This window comes from Scomber japonicus, chromosome 4 (genome assembly GCF_027409825.1).
Source record: "Scomber japonicus isolate fScoJap1 chromosome 4, fScoJap1.pri, whole genome shotgun sequence".
NCBI lineage: Eukaryota > Metazoa > Chordata > Actinopteri > Scombriformes > Scombridae > Scomber > Scomber japonicus.
The window spans coordinates 16,382,193-16,402,553 of NC_070581.1; the positions used below are offsets into that span (position 1 = coordinate 16,382,193).

Below are 20,361 nucleotides of genomic sequence, written 5' to 3' on the forward strand. Positions count from 1 at the left end.
GTAACAATATGCGAGATCACAGAGAGGCACAGAAACATATTCTATAACCCTGCACATGTGGGTGGGGGGGGGGGGGGGGGTTGCTGGGTACAGAAAGGACATGGAGGGTGTGAGTGCAGCTAATGATACATTAGAAAGGCTGGTATTACCATAATTATACTCATTTCGCCAGCATTTCAATGTGCATTGCCATTACAAGGACAATGAACATGCCTCATAATACTCTTGGTTGCAGATATACTCCCTGTGGTCAAGGTATTAGTCTGCATTATATAATAATGAGGCTGCATCGTGGGCAGAGACTGGACAGGTAAATATCCACATAAGAAACTCAAAAGTGCTCTCCATGAACTCATGGCCTTTATCTCAATGCTGAGTCTTTTTAGAAATGTCTTAGCTCTGAAACGTACTGCATATGCAAGTCGAGTGTCTAATCATCATATTCTTAAGTGTGTGATGTAATATCAGAAGAAATTCAAACCCTTCATCTAGTTAGTAGATAGAAGTACTGTTTTTGCCCTGCTCTACTGGGCCTTTTAGATATTGAAGTGAAGCTATTAGATCTGAATCAGCATGGCGCTGGGCAGGGCCTCTATCGATTGCTTTGACCCACATCAGTATGGTGCGCTCTGCCTCTGACCTGCCTCTCACTAACCCCTATCACATCACTTTATCCCTGAGACAGAGACGTGACACAGACTAGCCTCTATCTCTGAGACAGCTGCTGAAAGAAAGGTAGTTTCCACTCATAACTAGTAAATACTCCTGGAAAACCAGAGCTTTCATTATCACTGTTGTTTCCAATCATAGTTTAGGTTGTCAGCTAACACGTGAAAGCAGACGCAAAGTAAAGAGCTGATATAAACAATTAGTTCATCCTAAATTCATCAGGGCTGTTTAAACCTGTTTTCATGGTCTCATGTCAGTACCATTCTATGTTTTTTTGGTTTGACACAGCCTACAATATACTGCATGTAGAGAACACATTGATGGAAATGGTCTTTTTTTTCTAAATTGTGTTGTTGGATACAGATAAGCCAGTTTATAGAGCCATCCACTTTGCAGTTTGTATGTGAGATGTATTACGCTCTCCCTTGATGTTTTTTCACAAGAACCTCTCATTTGCCATGTTCCCACTATCGCTTGTTTTGTGGATTTGAATAAAACACAACACATCATGTTACTGTAAGAGAGCAGAGCTTGCTTAGGTCAGTTATCCAAAGTCTCTTTAAAATAGAAGCATCTTATAACTGCCCTGCTTGGCCTTGACATGGCTTCTACAATTACACTATCATGGCAACACAGTGCCTTAAGCCTTCATTAGGCACAGATAACACATACTCACTTTGGTGCATAGCAGAGCTCTCTCATTAAGTGGGGAAAAAAGGCAGAACATTCATTTTGGCCACTGAGGTTTAAGGGCGGCAGGGGAATACTGAGTGCAGTCTGCATCCCTCTTCACATTTCTCTGCTCTACCAAGATATCACTGCACTGGAACAAGTGGCAGAACAACCCACACTGTCACTTTCAGCAAGTGGGACTGGTCTTTCAGAAGAATATAAAGCACTGCAGACAATACTCGAATTTATGTGACATAAGCTTACAGCATGCTATCACATACAGTAGTGAATCACCAACCGATTCATGAGCCAGAGGATTATATGATTCAGAAATTAACACAATTCCTTGGTATGCTTCACGCATCACTCCATTCTTTCAGATGTTTGTCTAGTATGACCGTAAGCACTCAGTTGAAAGATTTTTCTTAGTGTGAGGAACAGTTTTACATACATGATAAAATGAAGAATATTTGCCTGAGGGAAATACATCACGCGATCAGTGTCAGTGGTAATTAAGCTTATTGCTAAGTATACAGATGGGTTACTATATGTACAATAAGTGAATGATAAGCTGTTGAGTATATACCTTATGTATGGTCAAGAGAGATATGAAAGACCTATGCATATCTTCATATGAGAGGAAACAAAATTACATTCAGAAAAGGCAGGAGTCAAAACTCACACTGGTTTGCTGCTGTCATATGTAAATCAGCCAGAACTGCGGCTGGACAACAAGGAGCATCTGAGAGGGAGCCAGCCTCCGCTCAGCATGTCATATGTACCAGATATAATGACAGCCAAGAGGAAGCCTTTGATCCATGCAGAGGCTGTTGCTCTGTCTAATGATACCTGACAAATCCACCGCGAAGGTGTGAGCCAACCCGCCTCTTAGTTAACAGTTCCTGCAGAACTTCCTCTGTCGATTCCCAGCCTGCTGGTTTCAGTTTCCCCACAGAGGAGTTGCAGTGTTTACTTCAGGTGAAGTAGCAACTCTGCTGCCTCCAGTTATTGATCACATTGGATTACGGAATAAACAGTAACAATTTATAATACAAACCGCAATGGTTGCAAATCCATTCTACTATAAATCACAGGTGTGGGACTTGACAGCAGGGTCTTCAGACTTTTCAACTATAACCTGCTTTTTCTCTCAATTGCCTTTTCTTTACTCAAACCTGAGGCATCCAGGGTTAAGCTCTGTGCAAACAGGAAAGGTCTAGAGTGACATGTCAAGACTGTGTCTCTCGAATTGAGTCTGGGACAAAGGAAATGGTCATTTGTTCCACCAATGATCATTTGCATTTATATTACAAAATCGCCTCTTGAAGTGGTGCTTTGCAGTTATGATGCTAACTCCTATCATAGCGGATCCAGTTCACCTGATGACTCACAGCAGCCCTTGAGGGACTGTGAGCACTGACACTTCAATCCAGCAGGGCCAAATCAGTAGCAGTTATCGTGGCAGTTTTATTATCAGCATGCGATATCTGTTTCACTCTAACTGGATTGTAAACAAAACTAGATTGTTTTATGTCATCAAATGGATTATGCTTTTAGTAAAGCTAAAAAAAAATTAAAGTCAGGCACAAATACCGTGAAGTACAACCAGATAAACGTTTTACTCAACGTGTTTAACAGAAAGTTACAAACCATAAAATCATTAGTTGCTTACATGCATTAGGATATCATAAAACATTTATACAGTAGTTGCAGCTTAACGGCTTGCTTTATAGCCTCGGAGGGAGGCCAGCTGTCCTGACCAATAAGTCTTGCTACTTTCTCCTGATCTACTGGCAGCAGTATAATGTCATTATTTACTATCTTCATTTAGCTATGTGGAGAGAAGGCCAATGAGCATTAGTGGACACAGGTTATTAACACAGACTCATGGATTTACACACCACATGGAGGAGGAAATGCCCGTTTTAGTGATTAGAATGAAAATAGTCTCATTAAATCTCTATTCAAACTCAGCATATTCACTATGTACACAATTTCAACGTGACAGCCAGAATTGCATAGTGACATTGTATGTCCTGCTGGTTTAATGGAGACAGTTACGATACAATACATCTAACTGGAGTCAAAGCTATCAAACAACACCCTTTCTTTTCTTCTGCAGGCTTGTCAACATTGCTAAACATACATTATGTGACCACCATTTTCCAGATTTTCCTATAGTATGTCCCACTGAAGTGCACAATGATATGTTGTAATCTATCAGCTATGTTTAATTAAACTCATGCTGTTGTTTAAGTGCCCCATTCCAATAAGATCAGTGAACATTGCAAAGCATTTACTGTAACACCTGCATTGTAGGCAAATGAATAAAAACATATAGGTGAAACATTTTTTACTTACTCTGCAGTTCCCCAGCTCTTCAACAGACAAGATAATGGTCCCGCATTTCTTCCCAGGTATGCCACTGTGAAAAATAAAATAGATATCATTCACTCTTACAACAAATAGTGTTCACAGCACAAACTTAAGATTCACTCCATTATTCTGGGGGATAGATAAGTGGCATTGAAAGGCACCGTGCTGCATTTCTCAGTGGCTGATGGAGGTGAAAGTTGTAGTGGAGCTATTTTAAAAGCAGCTCTAACCAATGTCGGTGCACTTATCTACAGCTGAGGAGCTTTTGCTTTTACTTCAGTGTTTCATTTGTCACACCCCTCAAGTATGCCAAAAAGAATTTCTACCAAAGAACATACATGGCACTCTAATTATATAATAATGATTAGAAATATTAAAGCATGACTACATCTGCATTTTTTTTTTCTAGGTTATTCAAATGTAAACACCCAATCAGGAGTTAGCAAAAACATATGCAGTTATGTCCAGATATACTATGAACGATGTTGCAGCGCTGAATCTGAGTGTGTGAGATGTTTATAAATGCACTGGACAGAGCGGAGGGACAGACAGCTGCTGAGAGCCAGGAACAGAGCCAGCACTTTAGGACAAAAAACATCCATGAGTCATTGGATTCTGCTCTGATCCTGAGTCTTAACTGGTGGGAGGAGAGCTCAGACTTAATTTTTTTTACTTTGAGCAGAGGCAACTGTGAGTGCTCCGTCTGTGCGTCTGTTAGCATGTTTACCAGAGCAGCACCAACAGTAAGTGCTAGCTAGGTAACTTTATATTGATTTTATGTCGCAGTGTCATCATGCAAAAACCCGTATTAGGTCACATAAGAAAAAGTTTTTTGAAAAAAGCTTGGGAAAATTGTATCTTGATGCCAAAACATACTTTAATCTAAATCTGAGTTTTCAGATTTGAATACATATGAAACACTAATGGGAAGCTACAGAATGTGAAAACCTAAAAAAAAACAAAAAAACTAAATGTAATGGACTTCCTTTTTAAGGTTCATAAAGCTGCAGTCACACCTTGTATTTTAGGCTGATAATACAGTTGTATTTTTGCATTAAATTACAGCTTTCCAGTGAGTAATACATAACAACAATGTGGTATTAGTGACAGACACATTATTTTCTTTCACAACTAACCGAATCGAAAACAAGTTGTAAATACTGGTTCTTTCTTTTTAGTACAAAGTAGAAAAAACTGCTGAGACACTAGCTCCTCTGATCCCTGTTTGTCAGTACCACGCTGAGACTTTAAAGCTCTGCAGGTCGGCACTTGTTTACTGCAGATTCCCACACCAGCAGATGATCAAGACATATCATAACACAAGAGAGGTCCCCTGCATGTCTCTGTTTTGTATTCTTCTCCAGTAGCACACCAATCAAAGGCATCAACAGAGAGACAGGATTGCTCCAGTGTCTTTTCTAAATGTTATGTGGCTGTATTTTTTGAAGCAGCAACAACAGAATGGGATTTTTTTTAAATATCCAATCTTGATAACTCTCAGTATCCACTGAAGCTGTGAGATACAGTATAGGCAGAGCCCATTCGACCCAACACAGAGCAAGAAGGCGTATCTACTTTCCAATCATACAACTGCACTCCAGCTGCTGACACTCCTGTCATCTTTACGGTTAAAGAAGGTGATTACACAGGAGTCATGCTGTGGCCTCAGCTGGAGCACAATCATTAGAAGGTCAGACTTGCTGCAGATCCTCATCAAGCTGTGACAGCTGATATGACTGGAAGTACTAAAAAAGGGGGGAGTCTTCAACTACAGTAGAAGAAGCTTGCATTATTTACGAAGATAATCTAAAGCACAAATCTGCAATGCCTTAACATACAGGGTATGCCAGAGGGCATATTAAGAGATAAAACATGGCCTCCTCTGTCTTATCTGCTGGTGCAGGAAGTGTTTGTAGTGTTCTTAAGAGATATGGTACGAGGTGTTTCCATTAAGCTTTACTGGCTAGCTTCAGGTTTCCCAGGCCCATAACACATACAGTGTAATGTTCCATTAAAGCAACTATGGTCCCTGATGTATCAACTTTGATCAATATCTCAATATAAATCCACTGACCATAGCATCCAACGATAACTGTTGCATATCCACCAGTATGTGCGAAAGAACAACCATAGTCTCAGACTTTAATGAGGCAAGTTATAAAATGAAGCCATCACGCTCTTAAAGGGCAGGCAAACCTCATTCTCAGGCTATATCTTCAAGCTCCACGGAGACCAATCTCAAGGTGAATTAACTGTCCTTGAATTATTGATGTTCACTCCAAGTCGCCACCGTGCCATTTGATGATGCCTCAAAGAGCCAGTAAACCCCACACTGGGGATGCACAGATCCAACTTGTTCAGTCCTGATACCAATACTGGTACCTAGGCTTTGGGTATCGGCCAATACTGAGTACTGATCTGATACCAGTGTTTCATTAATAAGCTCTATGCCTCACTATGTGGAAGAGACTGAGTTCATTCTTTTAAGTGTAAGGCTTTAAATCAGGCTTGATCAGCCCACTGTCACCAATACCTGATCCAGCTATTTAGGTCAGTATCAGACCGATATCTGAAATCAGGATTGGTATCGGTGCATCTTTACCCCTCACCAACATGGACAGTAAAACCTGCTCACACCACAGGTCGAATTATCTTCCTCAGGTCAAGATAATGACGGATACTCCTTTCAAACTAGGAAATGAGATCTAGTGATTGGTAAAATAGCAGCTCCAGAGACGTTAAGATGCACCACTCTCATCTAATCTCTGCTGCTGAGACAAGAGCAGGTACCAAAAGGGCAATGGTCTTTTAAATTAGGTATGCATTATTGAGTGCAGCATTTTCTCTGACAATGATTAGTTAACGTGGAGAGCAAGCAAGCACTGAACGGATAAATGCAGTTTCTGTCATTCATCTGTGGTGCACAAGTTCCCTTTATAGCCAAGACTAAACAGTTTGCTCCAAATTCAAACAGCTACTGTACTGAAATATAGCTGTTGGTGATATGAGGTGTCCTGCATTAAGAGCACTCATTCACTGATGATTCCTCAGCGGGGAGATGCTTTGATGATGAAATTACGTGAAATGTGCTGCTGTGGTCCTCTTTCCTGTACTATTTGCTATGAACAAGGCCTACAGTCGGACTGCTGCAAGGAACTGACATGCTTTAATCAGCTGGTTATGTAAATAAACGTTATATTTGTCACTGCTGATTCTGCTGGTGCTCAAACATCTGAATATTCAAACGACTCCAGTCAACATCAGGGTATTTTGTGATGTTTAACAGTAGTGCAATCCTGAGGTAACCAATTCATTTAAACACAACAGTGTGACAGCAGCAGGATTATTTTACAAGTTGTGTCATCATACACACGTACACATTTATACACACTATAATACTGAATATCTTTTGTTTTTTTCTCTTTACTGTATTTTCCTTTAATTTGTTTTGGTTGTGTGATGTCAGGCTGTGTTTTATGGTATCTCCTTCACAACCAGCGAAGTCAAATGATTTGTTGCTATGAACTCACGTTGTATCACTGTGAGTGAAAATATTGAAGCAAAGTAGTTATGAATGTAATTATAATGTTATGTGAAGCTATAATAATCATACAGATGCAGCGATTAAAATAGTTACTATAGCTGCTGCATGCAAACTGGTACCTGCAGTCTACTACACAAATATATTCTTTATTTTCCTTAGGGTTTATGATACAGTAAAGAATTATTGACATTTAGGTTTAATTTTGAACTCTTAGGGGCAGATTCACAAAAGGATTTGCAGCTTTTGTGGCTGCTAACTTTGCACAAATGAGACAAAAAGTAATGCACCCCAAACTGCACCGCCAAGCAAACAGCATTTTGATGTTCCTTTCTCATTTGCATGTATGTAAATTAGATAATATGCATACATTTGGCTCAAGATTGGCCACTTTCTATGCAAATGAGCCTCAGTTAAGAGTTAAATTATTAGTGTCTTCAGAGAGTTGGTGATAACACACACACTCATTCATTGTCTATCTCTTTCTCTTTGAAGCTTCAAGCTTCGGTGGCTTGAATGATAGTAAATTGTTATTGAATGACACCGCCAACGTCTGAAATCTTTAGTCTAACATTGGCTGGGGAGGAGGGAATTTGGGGGTGTCAAGTGGGATATGGGGTGGTAGTCTTACCTCATATTTTCAGCTATTTAAAAATAAAAATGTCCTGACAGCGCTGATGGAGCTCAGGATTCATCCATTAGGGTGGCTTTCAAACAGGTGCTCCGTATAAACCTAAATCTGTGTTTAACAGCTGACCTACGGATGTGTAGCGGAACTCAGAACATTAATTCCTGTCACATCCTGACTGTTTCGCTGTTAATGAAGTTACCACTGCTAGCTGTGCCACATGCATAACTGTGCAGAGCCTCTTTCTCAATTTGGCGAAGCTTTTATTGTTTCAGCTGCTGTGTGATGCTGCAGCCATGCTGTGAGCAACAAACAAAACATCAGTACTGATGTTTCTGTGAAATCCAGGATATATGTTCAGTAACCCATGAACAACATTATAGTAAAATTCAGACATATACATACATACAACATGTTTCAAACCTGCCTATCACACTAATAGCTTATGTCACAGATGCAAAGTACTTTCTTATTGTGGCAAGCTTTGTTTGTGCTTCTCTGTTAATTAAAGACGCGCAATTTGAGGCATTTGTGAATTCTGCAGTTTTCATTATGGACATGTGTGCTTAAATGTGGAAAAAATCCTGAAACATTAGAAACAGCTCTGCCACTAAGTCAGACACAAATTGCAAATTGCACTCAGCTACAAAACTTTATGGGCACGTTTGCGCCATCATAGTGATTAGTGAAATATATTTTGTGAATCGGACGTTGAGACGGGACAGATAGCAGTTGCAAATGATACCCAATTGAGACGCGCTATCAGCAGCCGCAATCCATTCTTTGTGAGTTCACCCCTTAGATTTTTTTGACAGTATTACATAGTTAGTTTTGTTATTTATTGAGACAAGCACATACCAATTCCCAGCCAACATGGACTTGAGTAGTACTTGCCAGAGGAAATTTTCATGAAATATTACATACAGTTAATATTCATATTCCTATGATGAATCTTAAGATATATTTTAATAGCTGCCCCCTTGGCACTTGATATTACTTCATGTAGCACCATATTTCATAAGGGTAGAAACTTAACGAGCAAATGGGGCAGGTTCTGAAAGGTGCAGATTATTTAAAATCGAAGCACTTGCCCTCATCTGGAGACTCTGCAATTATCATTATTCAATAATCATTTTCAGAAAATAAATGTGATACATGAATTAGTAGAGTTTATTAATGTCTTAAAAAATGACCAATACTAAAAAAACAAACTAAAAAAAACAAAGTAACTAACAAAAAATTGTGAAAATGAACTAATGCTGGATCTCACAACCATGCCATCCATGTTGTGCATGCTAGTTAGCACTCGCTCCCTCTGAGGGTCAATCTCACAGAGGTCACTTGAGTTTTCACAGTAGTGGAAGGGCCAAGTGGACATGAACGAGCACTGCTAATGTTTTTATTGACCCACTAACCTTTCCACATTTCCACCTGTACACAAGAATTATGAAAACCCAGTAGACACATTGCTATGAGATTAAATCCCCCAGAGGATGAGCCCTTACAATTTTGGACAACCCTTAAACATGGATAGTCATCCTCAGGTTAAATAAAATCAATATTGCAAAAACATCATCTTATTATCTAATAGACTGTTTGGTGAGCCCCAGATTATTTAATTATCTTTGCTACTGGGAAGATTGTAAGAATAGCAAAATCATTAATTTCATCAAATTCTTTTATATTGTGCTAGTGGTGCAGAGTCCCTATTTAATTATGTCAAACAAGAAAGAACTGATATGGGTTTTTTAAATCAAACATTGGATATTAGATTGGATATTGGGTATTAGAGAGTAGCCATGCATCATGTCAGATTAACAAAGTGAGTGAATTATATGACGGCCAAACAACTTTAAGTGCTTTGGGTTTTGTGATACAAATCAATCAAACAAGAGAAGAACATTAATCTGTAACATTGATTATGTGACTGGTTAGAAAGGTCATAGTTTAATGTTTTATGGCATTAGTTTGAGGCTGAAGATCCCTCTAATCTCCACACATGATTCATTACAATTTAGACTGAGTGAAGTGAAGACTATAACTTTTAATCACATACGGGATCCTATTTAGTGATTCAATTTAATGCAATCTACAGTTGGGGAGGAACAATAGAAAGGAAATGTTAATTTTGCAGAAGTAGTAATACTGTCTCACTTCAACGAGTTAGGCGCAGAGGTGTTGAATAGAGTTTTGATGAGGTGGTCTCATTGAGGGAAGACTGATGGCAGCCTGTTATCATCCATGACTTCTATGCTTCCAGTGAATGATTCAAATGACATAATAAAGACATAAAGACTTCTAGCAATGCAGGTGAGTATTGACCCCACTAATGCTATTCTATGTACAGTAGGAATGACACTTAACACAATTCAAATTTCTCCATAATTCATGCCGTCACTTACAGGTTTCCCTTCGGCCCCTCAACAGACACTGTACCATATGGTCCTGACCAATTCAGTATCAATCCATGATGTGAAAATCTCAGCGGGCCTCATGTTTATAGTCAGATTAACATTGTGTCAGTGTGGCTAACTCCTCTGCTGTTCCTCCTGTTCAACAGAAACCCAGATGATCAAACACAACTACATAAAGAAAACAACAAGAAGAGACAGAAACTGAAACAGGGCCTTGTATCACAGTGGCTTCCTTAACCTAGAAAGAGGTGAAAGGATGGAGGGCTCTTAGCTCATATTGCAACAGAGAGTTGGCCACAACTGTCTTGACAGATTCCCTGTTTGATCAAGTGAATGGAAAGAGATCAAGCAGCATATTCCAGCATCATTACAATTACTTGGCCAAAGTTTCTGATACCGATGTTCTGCAGAATAGCAATGAGAAAACTGGGTCTCACTATTTCCAGAGAAGAGCACATTCGGGCTATTTATTCCTCCAGAAAACAAGCATCAACGATCATTGTGCATGACGTATTATATTATAGATATTCAGGCTCAATGTATGGCCTCTATAATTTTCCATCAAGAGGCAGTTGCTGTCGTTAAAATGGTGATTCACAATTCCTGTATTCTCCATTACCTATCAGCACGAAGATAGGGTGGATGGAGGTTGGTGAGATTAAAGTCCGAAAAGGGAGAAGGAAGCAATTGTTGATGCCGCTCACATTAGGTCATTAGGATGAGGAATGGTCTTGATATTTAACAACGCTGCAACGTGTCACGCATATAAGAGTGGGGGAGGGCTGTCTGCTCAACAATATGAGTGAGAGCCACAGAAGAAGAAAAAAAAATGTTCACACTGCAGCTGATGCAGGGTGGGTCTACACATTTTCATACGAGGTAAAATGACTGCAGTGATATCATGCTAAGTTACCTTGCAATTTCACATGAAGATAAGGATAAGCAAATCAAAAAATATTATTGGGGATGGCACGGAGAAAGCACAGCAAGAAATAAAACAAGAATAGTATCATTTTCACAGCACAAAAGAATGTTTGCACTGAGATAGCTTAGGGTCAGTGAATCCAATGAATTCTTCTGGTTGACACGGGGATCAAGTTAAATGAACAAATCTGACTGGTCTGAGTTGAGACCAACAGAGATGGAGGTTTAGACAGATAATCTGGCTAATCTGTGCCACAGTAAACGTTGGGGCAGTGGGCAGATCATAGTTGAACAGAATTAGACAAGGTTGCCAAAACTCTATGTGGGTTCAAATGAGATTATACCCCTAATCCCCTTGATCTTCATACACCGATAAACATCCCTAATCCCTCACCTCACCAGGATTATAAAAAAAAGAGGATGAAAAGTGCAGGCTAATTCAAAAGGACACCAAAAGACCTACTGTAGTTCTCAGAGACAAAGACAGCTGCTTCTTACTGGTGCTGTGAGAAGAGCTGGTGTTTAAAGCAGGTAGCTCAAGGCAACCTGTGCTTAGCTCTTTGAAGCTTTGTTAGAATCAGCACAAAGCAAGTAAATAGGGCAAAAAAATGTGGTGAAGAAAAATATCACATAGATATATAAAAATAACCAAGAGTAAAGAATGTGTTTGCTTTTTTTTTTTACCAGTGGAAACGAGGTGCAAGGCATGAGAGCACATTATCACTAACATGTTATTCTTTTTTCCCCCTCTTTGTTGCAGTCATGTATGTAACCCATTGAGTGTTATTCATTGGATACCTCAGGTCTCCCACAGATGCATAATGAGCATTAACACAACCTCAATGAATGAGACTAACCCATTCAGTCATTAATAGGAATTTTGTTCACTCTTTTGTACTCGCTAATTCCAAACGCTAAATATGAAATACAATTCATTTGTATTCCATTTTTATGAGTGTGCAGGGATGTAATGAGGCTGTTGCTGATGTTTTGATGAGATGAATTATGGCACAGGCTTTAATCACTGTAACAATGTTTGATTTATTGTGATTCTAAATAAATGAGGCATTCTTCATCAGCCACCTGCAAGCTAAAAATTGCTTGTTTTGACAGAAAAAGAGAGGATTAGGAGAGGCTGTCAATCACAGAGAAACTTTCTCTCTCAGTCTTAAAGCTAAAACTACTCAAAGTCATGACAGCGAGTTAACTTCCTTCCCTGTGTGCCCTCCTGCCAACAAGTTAAACCCTCCTCTAGAGGAGCACATTTCAATTTCCCCCTGGCAAGAATAGAACACCCCTCTCTATCAGAGGGCAGAAAAGATGCCCATTTCTCTTTGTTATAAATATATAATGCTAGTCACATTTAATCCCACTTTCCCACTGTGGATTCGTGACTTCAAATCAGAGCTCCTCTCCCTTATCCACGTAGTGTCACCAGGCCTTGACTCCTTTAGCCTGCTGGTGCTGGGCAGCAAGTGATGGAATTCATACAAAGTCGCCTTGACCTCCACTGTGGTGGTTACTGCTGACTACAGATTACTATCTGCGCACAAGAGATCATTTTCGGCCACTAAATAGATTAATAACATAAGGGTGTTAAACGGGGGTAGCAAAGCACTCATTCAAAGGCTTTCAGGAAGCTTTCTCACCTTTCTAGCAGATGACTGCCCATGGCCATGACAGAAATGAACACTTTCTGCTCTGAGTGCAAAAACAAATCATCTAAGCATATCTGCACAGTTAAAGCCAATGCTGCTCTTACACCTGAGGCTCCCATTATTAGTATGAAGACAAAAAATCTATTGCCTCATTATCTACAGAGTTTTTAAAACCAATAACTTTGACAACCAAAGCATACATTAAATTAACTTTCTTTTCATGGCAAAAAACAAAAAGGATTTCTAAATTTTGTGTGACGCCAAAGACCTTGAAGAGTCATAAACAGAACTTCACCAGACAAAAACAGTTCTTGTGCAATCAGCACAGTTGGCGTTTTCCACAGCTAAGCAGGAATATACATTATTAGAAAGGGACCCTTGTTAGTGTTCAGCCTTGGAGCCCATTTAGCGAGGCAGCAGAATGCTCTAATTGTGTGTGTTGTCCCGAGGCAGAGGATGCTGATTACTGTAAGCCATAAAAAGCACTTGGCCTCCCAGTTAAGTAATACAGGCAAACAATGTACCTGCTTCCCTCCCTTCATCTACAGTACTAAGAGTACTTGGATCAAGGATTTATAAGGAATTTTTACCCACCAAAAAAAAACAACCTTCACTCACTCCCACTCATTAGTTTAAATCTGCAGCATTTTTTTTTTTTTATCTCAGAAAAACTGCTGAGTCAGTCAGCTAACGATGTTAACTAAAAACTTTGAAAGAACTGCAAGTCTCTGAAGCCGAGATGAGACAAGTGAAGTCGTCTGCCTCAGTTTTCTCTGAGTAAAGTTCTGGTGAGTCAGATATCAAAGTTGGCACAGTGGTTAGACATGTTGTGAGCATGACAATATAAAGATATACAGTACTAGACCTTTTTATTTAAATGTTGATTTTACATTTTGAATGTTGTATGTGTGATTGTGTGTTATATTTTAATTAAGTCATGTAAAAAGATCTATCTTAGAAAGTGTACTTAGTACTATGAGGCTCTAACTGACCATAGGCTAAACCCCTCCCCCAATCAGTGATTGTCCAATCATAACTTAACAACCATACTGTAAATACGAGAGGCAGGCCTGTCAAGCTTTGGATTTCTCCACATGTTAAAGCGGTGTGCATGATGTTATAGTTTAGCGTTTAACGTTTAATGGATTTAGGAAGTTTACACCTCTTCTCACCTTTTTCTTTTGCTCTCTCTCACGCGCACTGCATGGACAGTCACACAAACACTCGCACCTTCTTGTGCGCGCACTACATGATAAGTCAAACACACACAGTCACTCTCTAGCACGTGCGCCCTTGCTCACTCGCTCCAGATTCCAGGATATTGTACATAATTTGCAGCCGTCAGGGAGCCGCTGTTAAAATGTGTGAGACTCCCAGAATGTCGGGGAGAATCAACAATCACTAGCAAAAATTAAAAGCCATTATTGTAACAGTATGTGCCATGTGCTAAAAGAAAGCCTGACAGGTAGCAACAGCAACTACTGTATGGGTTATGAGTTAATCGTCAACTACAAAATTCACTGTTTTGGTGCAATCCAAATCAGCTTCATCCTGTAAGAGGAATTTTATAGGATGACAGGTGACAGGTGTCAGTGATAATTTCACTGATTCTTAGCATAATGCAGGCTGATTTTTGCAACTGCAACCTAACCTTAAAAATGTAACCTAATAGAACACCAGAAACTGCTGCTTAAAGAATGACCATGTAGTTGAATCAGCACATCTGAGCACAAGTTTGTTTTGGATTGCATTATACTGTAATGTTGCTGCTTAACTTAATACTTGGTCTCAAACTTGATTACAGGGAGCAAAATGGGAGGAAAAAAGGTCCCGAGTTATATGAGAGAAGATACATTTGTGAATGTGGGAGCACAAGGATGAGAGTTTTAAGTGTTTTACAAAGTATCATATAATAATTCAAGTCTAAAGTATGATAGCAAAATTCTTGAGTTGTTTTAGTACATAAATTAATCAGTTAATTCAAATAAAGTCTGAATTTAATGAAGGCTTCATTTTGTTACTGTTTATCATTCAACATCTGCACTGGTTTGATTGGCTATGATTTTTCATGTGCATTGGCCAACATGTCAATCAAAGCTTCTCAAAGTTATTGTTAATTGCTCTGACTTCATGTTACCTGTCACCCCGTCATACAGCTGTATGTGACCCAGTTTGGAGCCATTTGGAGCTCCAGGTATACTGTAGAAACAGGTACAGTAATTATCATCAGAAGGCAGGTAGGGTATTAATGTGGCCTGTTACAGATTGGTCATTACACATATTATAGTACTATACTTACGCTGGAGGGAAAAAAATATTAACTTTTCATTAAAACAATGTTAATCAAATTAAGCTTGTTTTCATCAAATAGTGTCTAGACTTTCATCTAATCTGCACATTTTAATCAAATTATGTCCTTATCAAAACAAATGATAAATCTAGAGAGAATTTATCAGTTCACTACACTTTCATCGTCTCTGTTTTTATAATTTAATTTTTGAGTTTCACCCCTGGGCTCACTTAAATCTAATTTCTGTTGGCCTTTGACTTTAATGTTTTGCATTCATGGTGCCCACTGTGGCGCAGGCTCTGGTGAACTACAAGGACATATTTCACTGTGTATACAGTATACTTTCAACTACATTTATGGGAGATACTTGAGGAAAACACAGTAACACACACTGCCACACTGATAGCAAAACCAAAGGTATAAAATCAACATAACATTTAACTCCCAAGGTACTTTACCTCTACAATATGAATTTATTACAGTAATATTATCTTCATATAAAGTACACACATTGTAGTTATGTAGTGTAGTTATGACTTAATGTATGACTACAAAAATGACCATCAGCTTCATAAGTCCAATAAGGAGACAATCTCTGATCTCTTACACGGGCCTTGAAGTTATGTAAAACATTTTCTTTTTAAAGCAACATAACATGCTTTTTGTGATTGTGATTTTTGTTTCTGTTATTCATATTTTGTTATAATTTGGATGTCTGTGTTAAACATAGTAAAAAAAAATCCAAAACATGTAGTGAACATATGTGAAAATGCTCCCTGAAAGTCAAGAAGTTATGGGTTGTTCACATTGTCCACTCGCATATTTTTAATCATATCTTGACACGAACATGAATGGATATATTTGAAAACATTTTGAGTAAAGAATGAGAAAAAGAAGTGGAATTACTACTACGGTTTGTCTACATAGCCTCCAGAGCTGACAGAAGTCTGCTGAGGCGGAGAAAATTTGCATATGTCTCCTTTAAACTTCCTCCTACTGTAAATGTGGAGCTGTAGAAACAACTGAAAGATGATAGGATTCAGATGAGCCTTTGATGTGAGCTACAACAATGGGTTCACAATTATTTAATTCAATATAAAACTTCTACATTTTTTAGAAATATATATTTTTATTATTATTACTGTATTTCTATGATTTCCTTGGCTCCCACTGGTGCAGTGAGCATACCCACCACTCTCACTGTAGTTTTGCTTATGGTTCATTTGCTGCTTCAAATGTACAGCAGGAGCGCACAGTCACAGTAGGTTAATGGGTTTAACATGCTAATGTTGTGCTGTTTCATATGCTCTAGTGTGTGGTATAATTTACCATGCCAGCAGAAAAGGTTACTGCCATCTGTATAATGAACTCTATTATCATATTACCTATACAACCACATTATGATGCCTTCCCACAGGCTATACCCATAATCACAGCCAAGAGAGTTGTGTCACAGATAACATGTTTTTCAGTAATTCACCTGCATCAGTCTGTCATTTAACTTTGCATTTCCTCAGCTACCACTAACTTTGATACATGTCTCTCATTAAAACCAGATTATAAACAGAAGGAAATGTTCCACGGTGTCAGTTCAGTGTTTTGTAACTCATATTCCGTCCACTGGCATATGTTTCTGTCTTAATAAAAAGAATGTGGGAAGAGCCATACATCTCATCCAACCCGTTATTTTCCCCAAGACAAATAAGTTTGCTCTGAAGCGAATGCCAGAACATTACGTTTGTCCCTCTGTGCACTGCACATACAAAATCAGAAATGATTGAAGTCAACTACTGAACCAAGCGTGAGTCACAGGTTACATCTCCACTTGCAAGAAGAGGAAAGAGTGTAGGATTGTGGGTGTTTGTATGTGCTATATAATTACAAAATCAATACTTACAAGATAACTATTTTATTTTGGTGTTACAGTAAGACTTGATTGACTTGATGTGTTAAATTATGACTGAGTGAGTTAGCTTTTGGGTAAAGGCTGAGATTAGGCATGTAGTGGTAGTGGTTAATGTTATTTAAAGCTACAGGAAGTGAACAAATCAATATGATATCAAGCCATTTTCCTCCAAATTAAATTACTAATCTGCATCAGCAAAAGGCACTACAGTGCCGCCCATTGCATGTTTCTGTTATCACCATAAGAAGGAAATGGTTGCTTTTAACAAATCTGTAAACTTACTCCCAATGCAAAATCTTCATAATGAACATATCCACAAAACAGTAACATGTTTCATTTGTTTTCCTTCAATATCAGCTCCTAGGAAATTAAGCATGATGAACATTTTATGGTTATGTTTTAGTAACTCAAACCAATTTGGTTTAGGTTAGCAAAAAAAGTGCTCAGCAATGATATTTAATCCAAAATGTATTTGTAGAAGGATAGTAGTAGTAGTATACTGTATGAAGATATTTTATAGGAAACAGCGATGAAACAACGTGATTGCTAAATTATAAGAACAATCTGTTTACATTTTGATATGTGCAGACTCACTACTACTATTTAGTCCCAATAAAGCAGACAAAAAATAAGATAAAAAGGGGTTAAGGTTAAATTTAAGTGTTGGGTTGGGGGCGGCTGTAGTGGTGATGGTTGATGTTTGGATGACATGAATCAGTACATTGTCCTAACAAGTATAGCAATTCATGTTTGATTGTTTGTTGGCTGGATGGAGTTGGAATTGGAAAAGGGGGAGAGAAAGAGGGTGAGGTTTCAGGGAACAAAAATAAATTGAAAACACAATGAGGAGAAAGGGGGTCAAGAAAGAAAAAAAAGAATCTGGTGGATGGAAGGATGTGTAATAAATGAGGGATGAAGTGTGGAAAATAGGGAAAGGGGTGCTGATGTGCTTTTTAAGCAGGTCATTGGATGCAGTGTGCCTTGGGGGGGCTCATTTAAGCATGGCTAACAGATTTCCTCAGTCCCTGCAGGAGCCACTCCTCAAAGCTGCAGTCCAGAAAGGCACTGCCACATCAGGATACATGGGAAATGGAGCACATAGCCATTAAACATCTCCATGAAAACTCCATTACCCATGGGTACTGTTCAGCTATTCAAAAAAGACAAGGCTGGATAAAACTGTACCCTTACCTGAATGCCATCAGGAACAGAAAACCTACAGAAACCTATACAATACTTATCTGGGTTTCTGAATTGCTACTCCCTGACATAAGCACTGTTGGGGTAGTTATGAGCAACACAAGTGAATGTTTTCAAAAGGGTTGATTTGTTCAGTTTGTGACCTGCGGACTGTAACACCAACCATATCATCATCATCACCTTCTGCTGCAGCTAAATTGGATGTTGCATCACTGTTGAGTCTCAGCAGTGGACAAGCTGCCCTGCTAGAAACTGCAGAATCAATACCTTTGTCCGTCATGTCTGCCTGGAGCTCCCAAGCCTCCCGCCTGCCTCTGATGTGGGGTGTGCGGCCTAGTTTACAGCATACTGGTGAACACTGTCTCTTGATCCTGCTCATCCTCTTATTCAGCACTGAAGGGCACCAAGCTCTGTAATCCACCGCCACCAGTCCCTGGCAGAGTTCATGGTCGACACCAAAGCTTTGCTGTTCACACAAACCCCCAACTGCAGGGGCCAGCACCGCCTCATACTTCACACAGAGGCATACACACTGGACTTCACAGCCTCACACACAAACACAATCTTCATAGTTCGGCCACTCAGAAAAAAGACACAACTGAGAAAGCTACGCACAAATCTGTGGATGCCAATACTTTCAGGGCTTCATATTTTCCTCATTTACACTGAAGCAGGGTCGATATTGCCATGCGTCTCACACTGACTTCAATCTACTCTCTGTGCTAGATCGCCTCCTTAATGACAGTAATTGCATTGAGGAAGCTCCCGTTCATGTTCAATTACCCATCCAAGCACATGGGTCTAATCTTGCAGTGTAATGTACGATACAGATGGCTCTAGAAGGCAGACATATTCATCACCTCATCTTTGTTGGAATGCACAAAATCCAGCAAAAGCATGTGGCGGTCGAACAGGCTGAGAGGTAGACCTGAGTTTTCATTATCTGATAACATCTTAAAACTTGTATTTGCAAAGTTAAATTTGTTCTGTTTGTCTCCTTGAGAGAATGAGTAAATCTAGACACATTATTGTGCAAAATTAGAGTGAACATAGTAAAATGAAGACTCACCCTAGAGGTTTCTCCAGGCGACTGGCAGGAGAGCCCACAATCTCTCCAAGTGTGCAGTGGACCTGTCCCAGAAAGTCCTGCCATGTGAGGGAGCATAAAATGGGATGGAGAGAGACAAAGGTTGGGGCAAAAGGATGGGGGCGTTCAGGTGGACCACGGGAGGGTAACAAGGAGAGTTGGTGAGGAGTTAAGCATCATTATAAGCATTGTACAGTTATAAATTAAAACATCTGAGGCAGACACGTACGTTAAAGTCGGTTGGCTTCCAGGGTGGAGAAGAAGGAGGAGGAGGAGGAGGAGAAGGAGGAGGAGGAGGAAGAGAAAAAGACCAGGCAGCCGCAGTGACACAACAGAGCATATCATGGAACAGAAGGCACATAACTCAAATACCAGACTGTCATCAACCAAGTGCAAATAAGAAGAGCAAAAGTGGACATGTGAAAGAGCAGATAAGCAGCATGGAAACAGCAGAAGGTAAGTCTCAGAGTAGAAAGACAAAATTAAAGAGAAGAGAAGTAACAGCTGAAAGAGTTGTAGAAGCAGTATGTTTCCAGAGCATGAAGGGATTGAAACACCACAATGCAAAAACACAATCATAAAAGCATCACAATGACGGAGGCATAATTAATTATGAGAATTTTGGTAGTATGCAAACCAAGTGCTGCAAATATATTCTTGTTGATGTCTGTTTAGTATGAACAGGAACTTTTAGCATCAATGATAAGGGTTTTCCCAAGAGGTTTCTGGAGGGCTTTGGTGCTGTGGTTGTGTGTGCGTGTGTGCGCGCATGTGTGGAGAGGGGTGGTGTTTTCCCATAATTATCATTAATCACAAAGCATTGGTAAAACAACGCTTATAGTGAAGAGATCTGAACTGCGATCTTCTCGTCCTCCCGAGTCAGCAACATTTTATAATCCATAGTCCTATTCTTATCCATCTGGTTCTTTATTAATATTCTTATCAGCTCTTTTTCATTACTAAAGAGTTGTTCTCTGAATATATATATTTTTTAAG

At 39.3% G+C, this 20,361-nt stretch overlaps 2 protein-coding genes across 2 annotated transcripts in view; one reads left to right on the plus strand and one right to left on the minus strand.

The window, feature by feature from the left end:
- The window catches only part of rbm15 (RNA binding motif protein 15), a 214,785-nt gene that overhangs the window by 163,278 nt on the left and 31,146 nt on the right, over positions 1 to 20,361 (plus strand). The gene's annotated exons all lie outside the window — the stretch shown is intronic.
- The window catches only part of cpne5a (copine Va), a 72,571-nt gene that overhangs the window by 30,680 nt on the left and 21,530 nt on the right, over positions 1 to 20,361 (minus strand). The window contains exons 6-8 of the mRNA XM_053317949.1: positions 19,595 to 19,609; positions 19,348 to 19,424; positions 3,703 to 3,766 (exon numbers count right to left, since the gene is read on the minus strand). Of these exons, the coding sequence (XP_053173924.1) occupies positions 3,703 to 3,766; positions 19,348 to 19,424; positions 19,595 to 19,609 (156 nt within the window). The remainder of the gene's footprint in view (positions 1 to 3,702; positions 3,767 to 19,347; positions 19,425 to 19,594; positions 19,610 to 20,361) is intronic.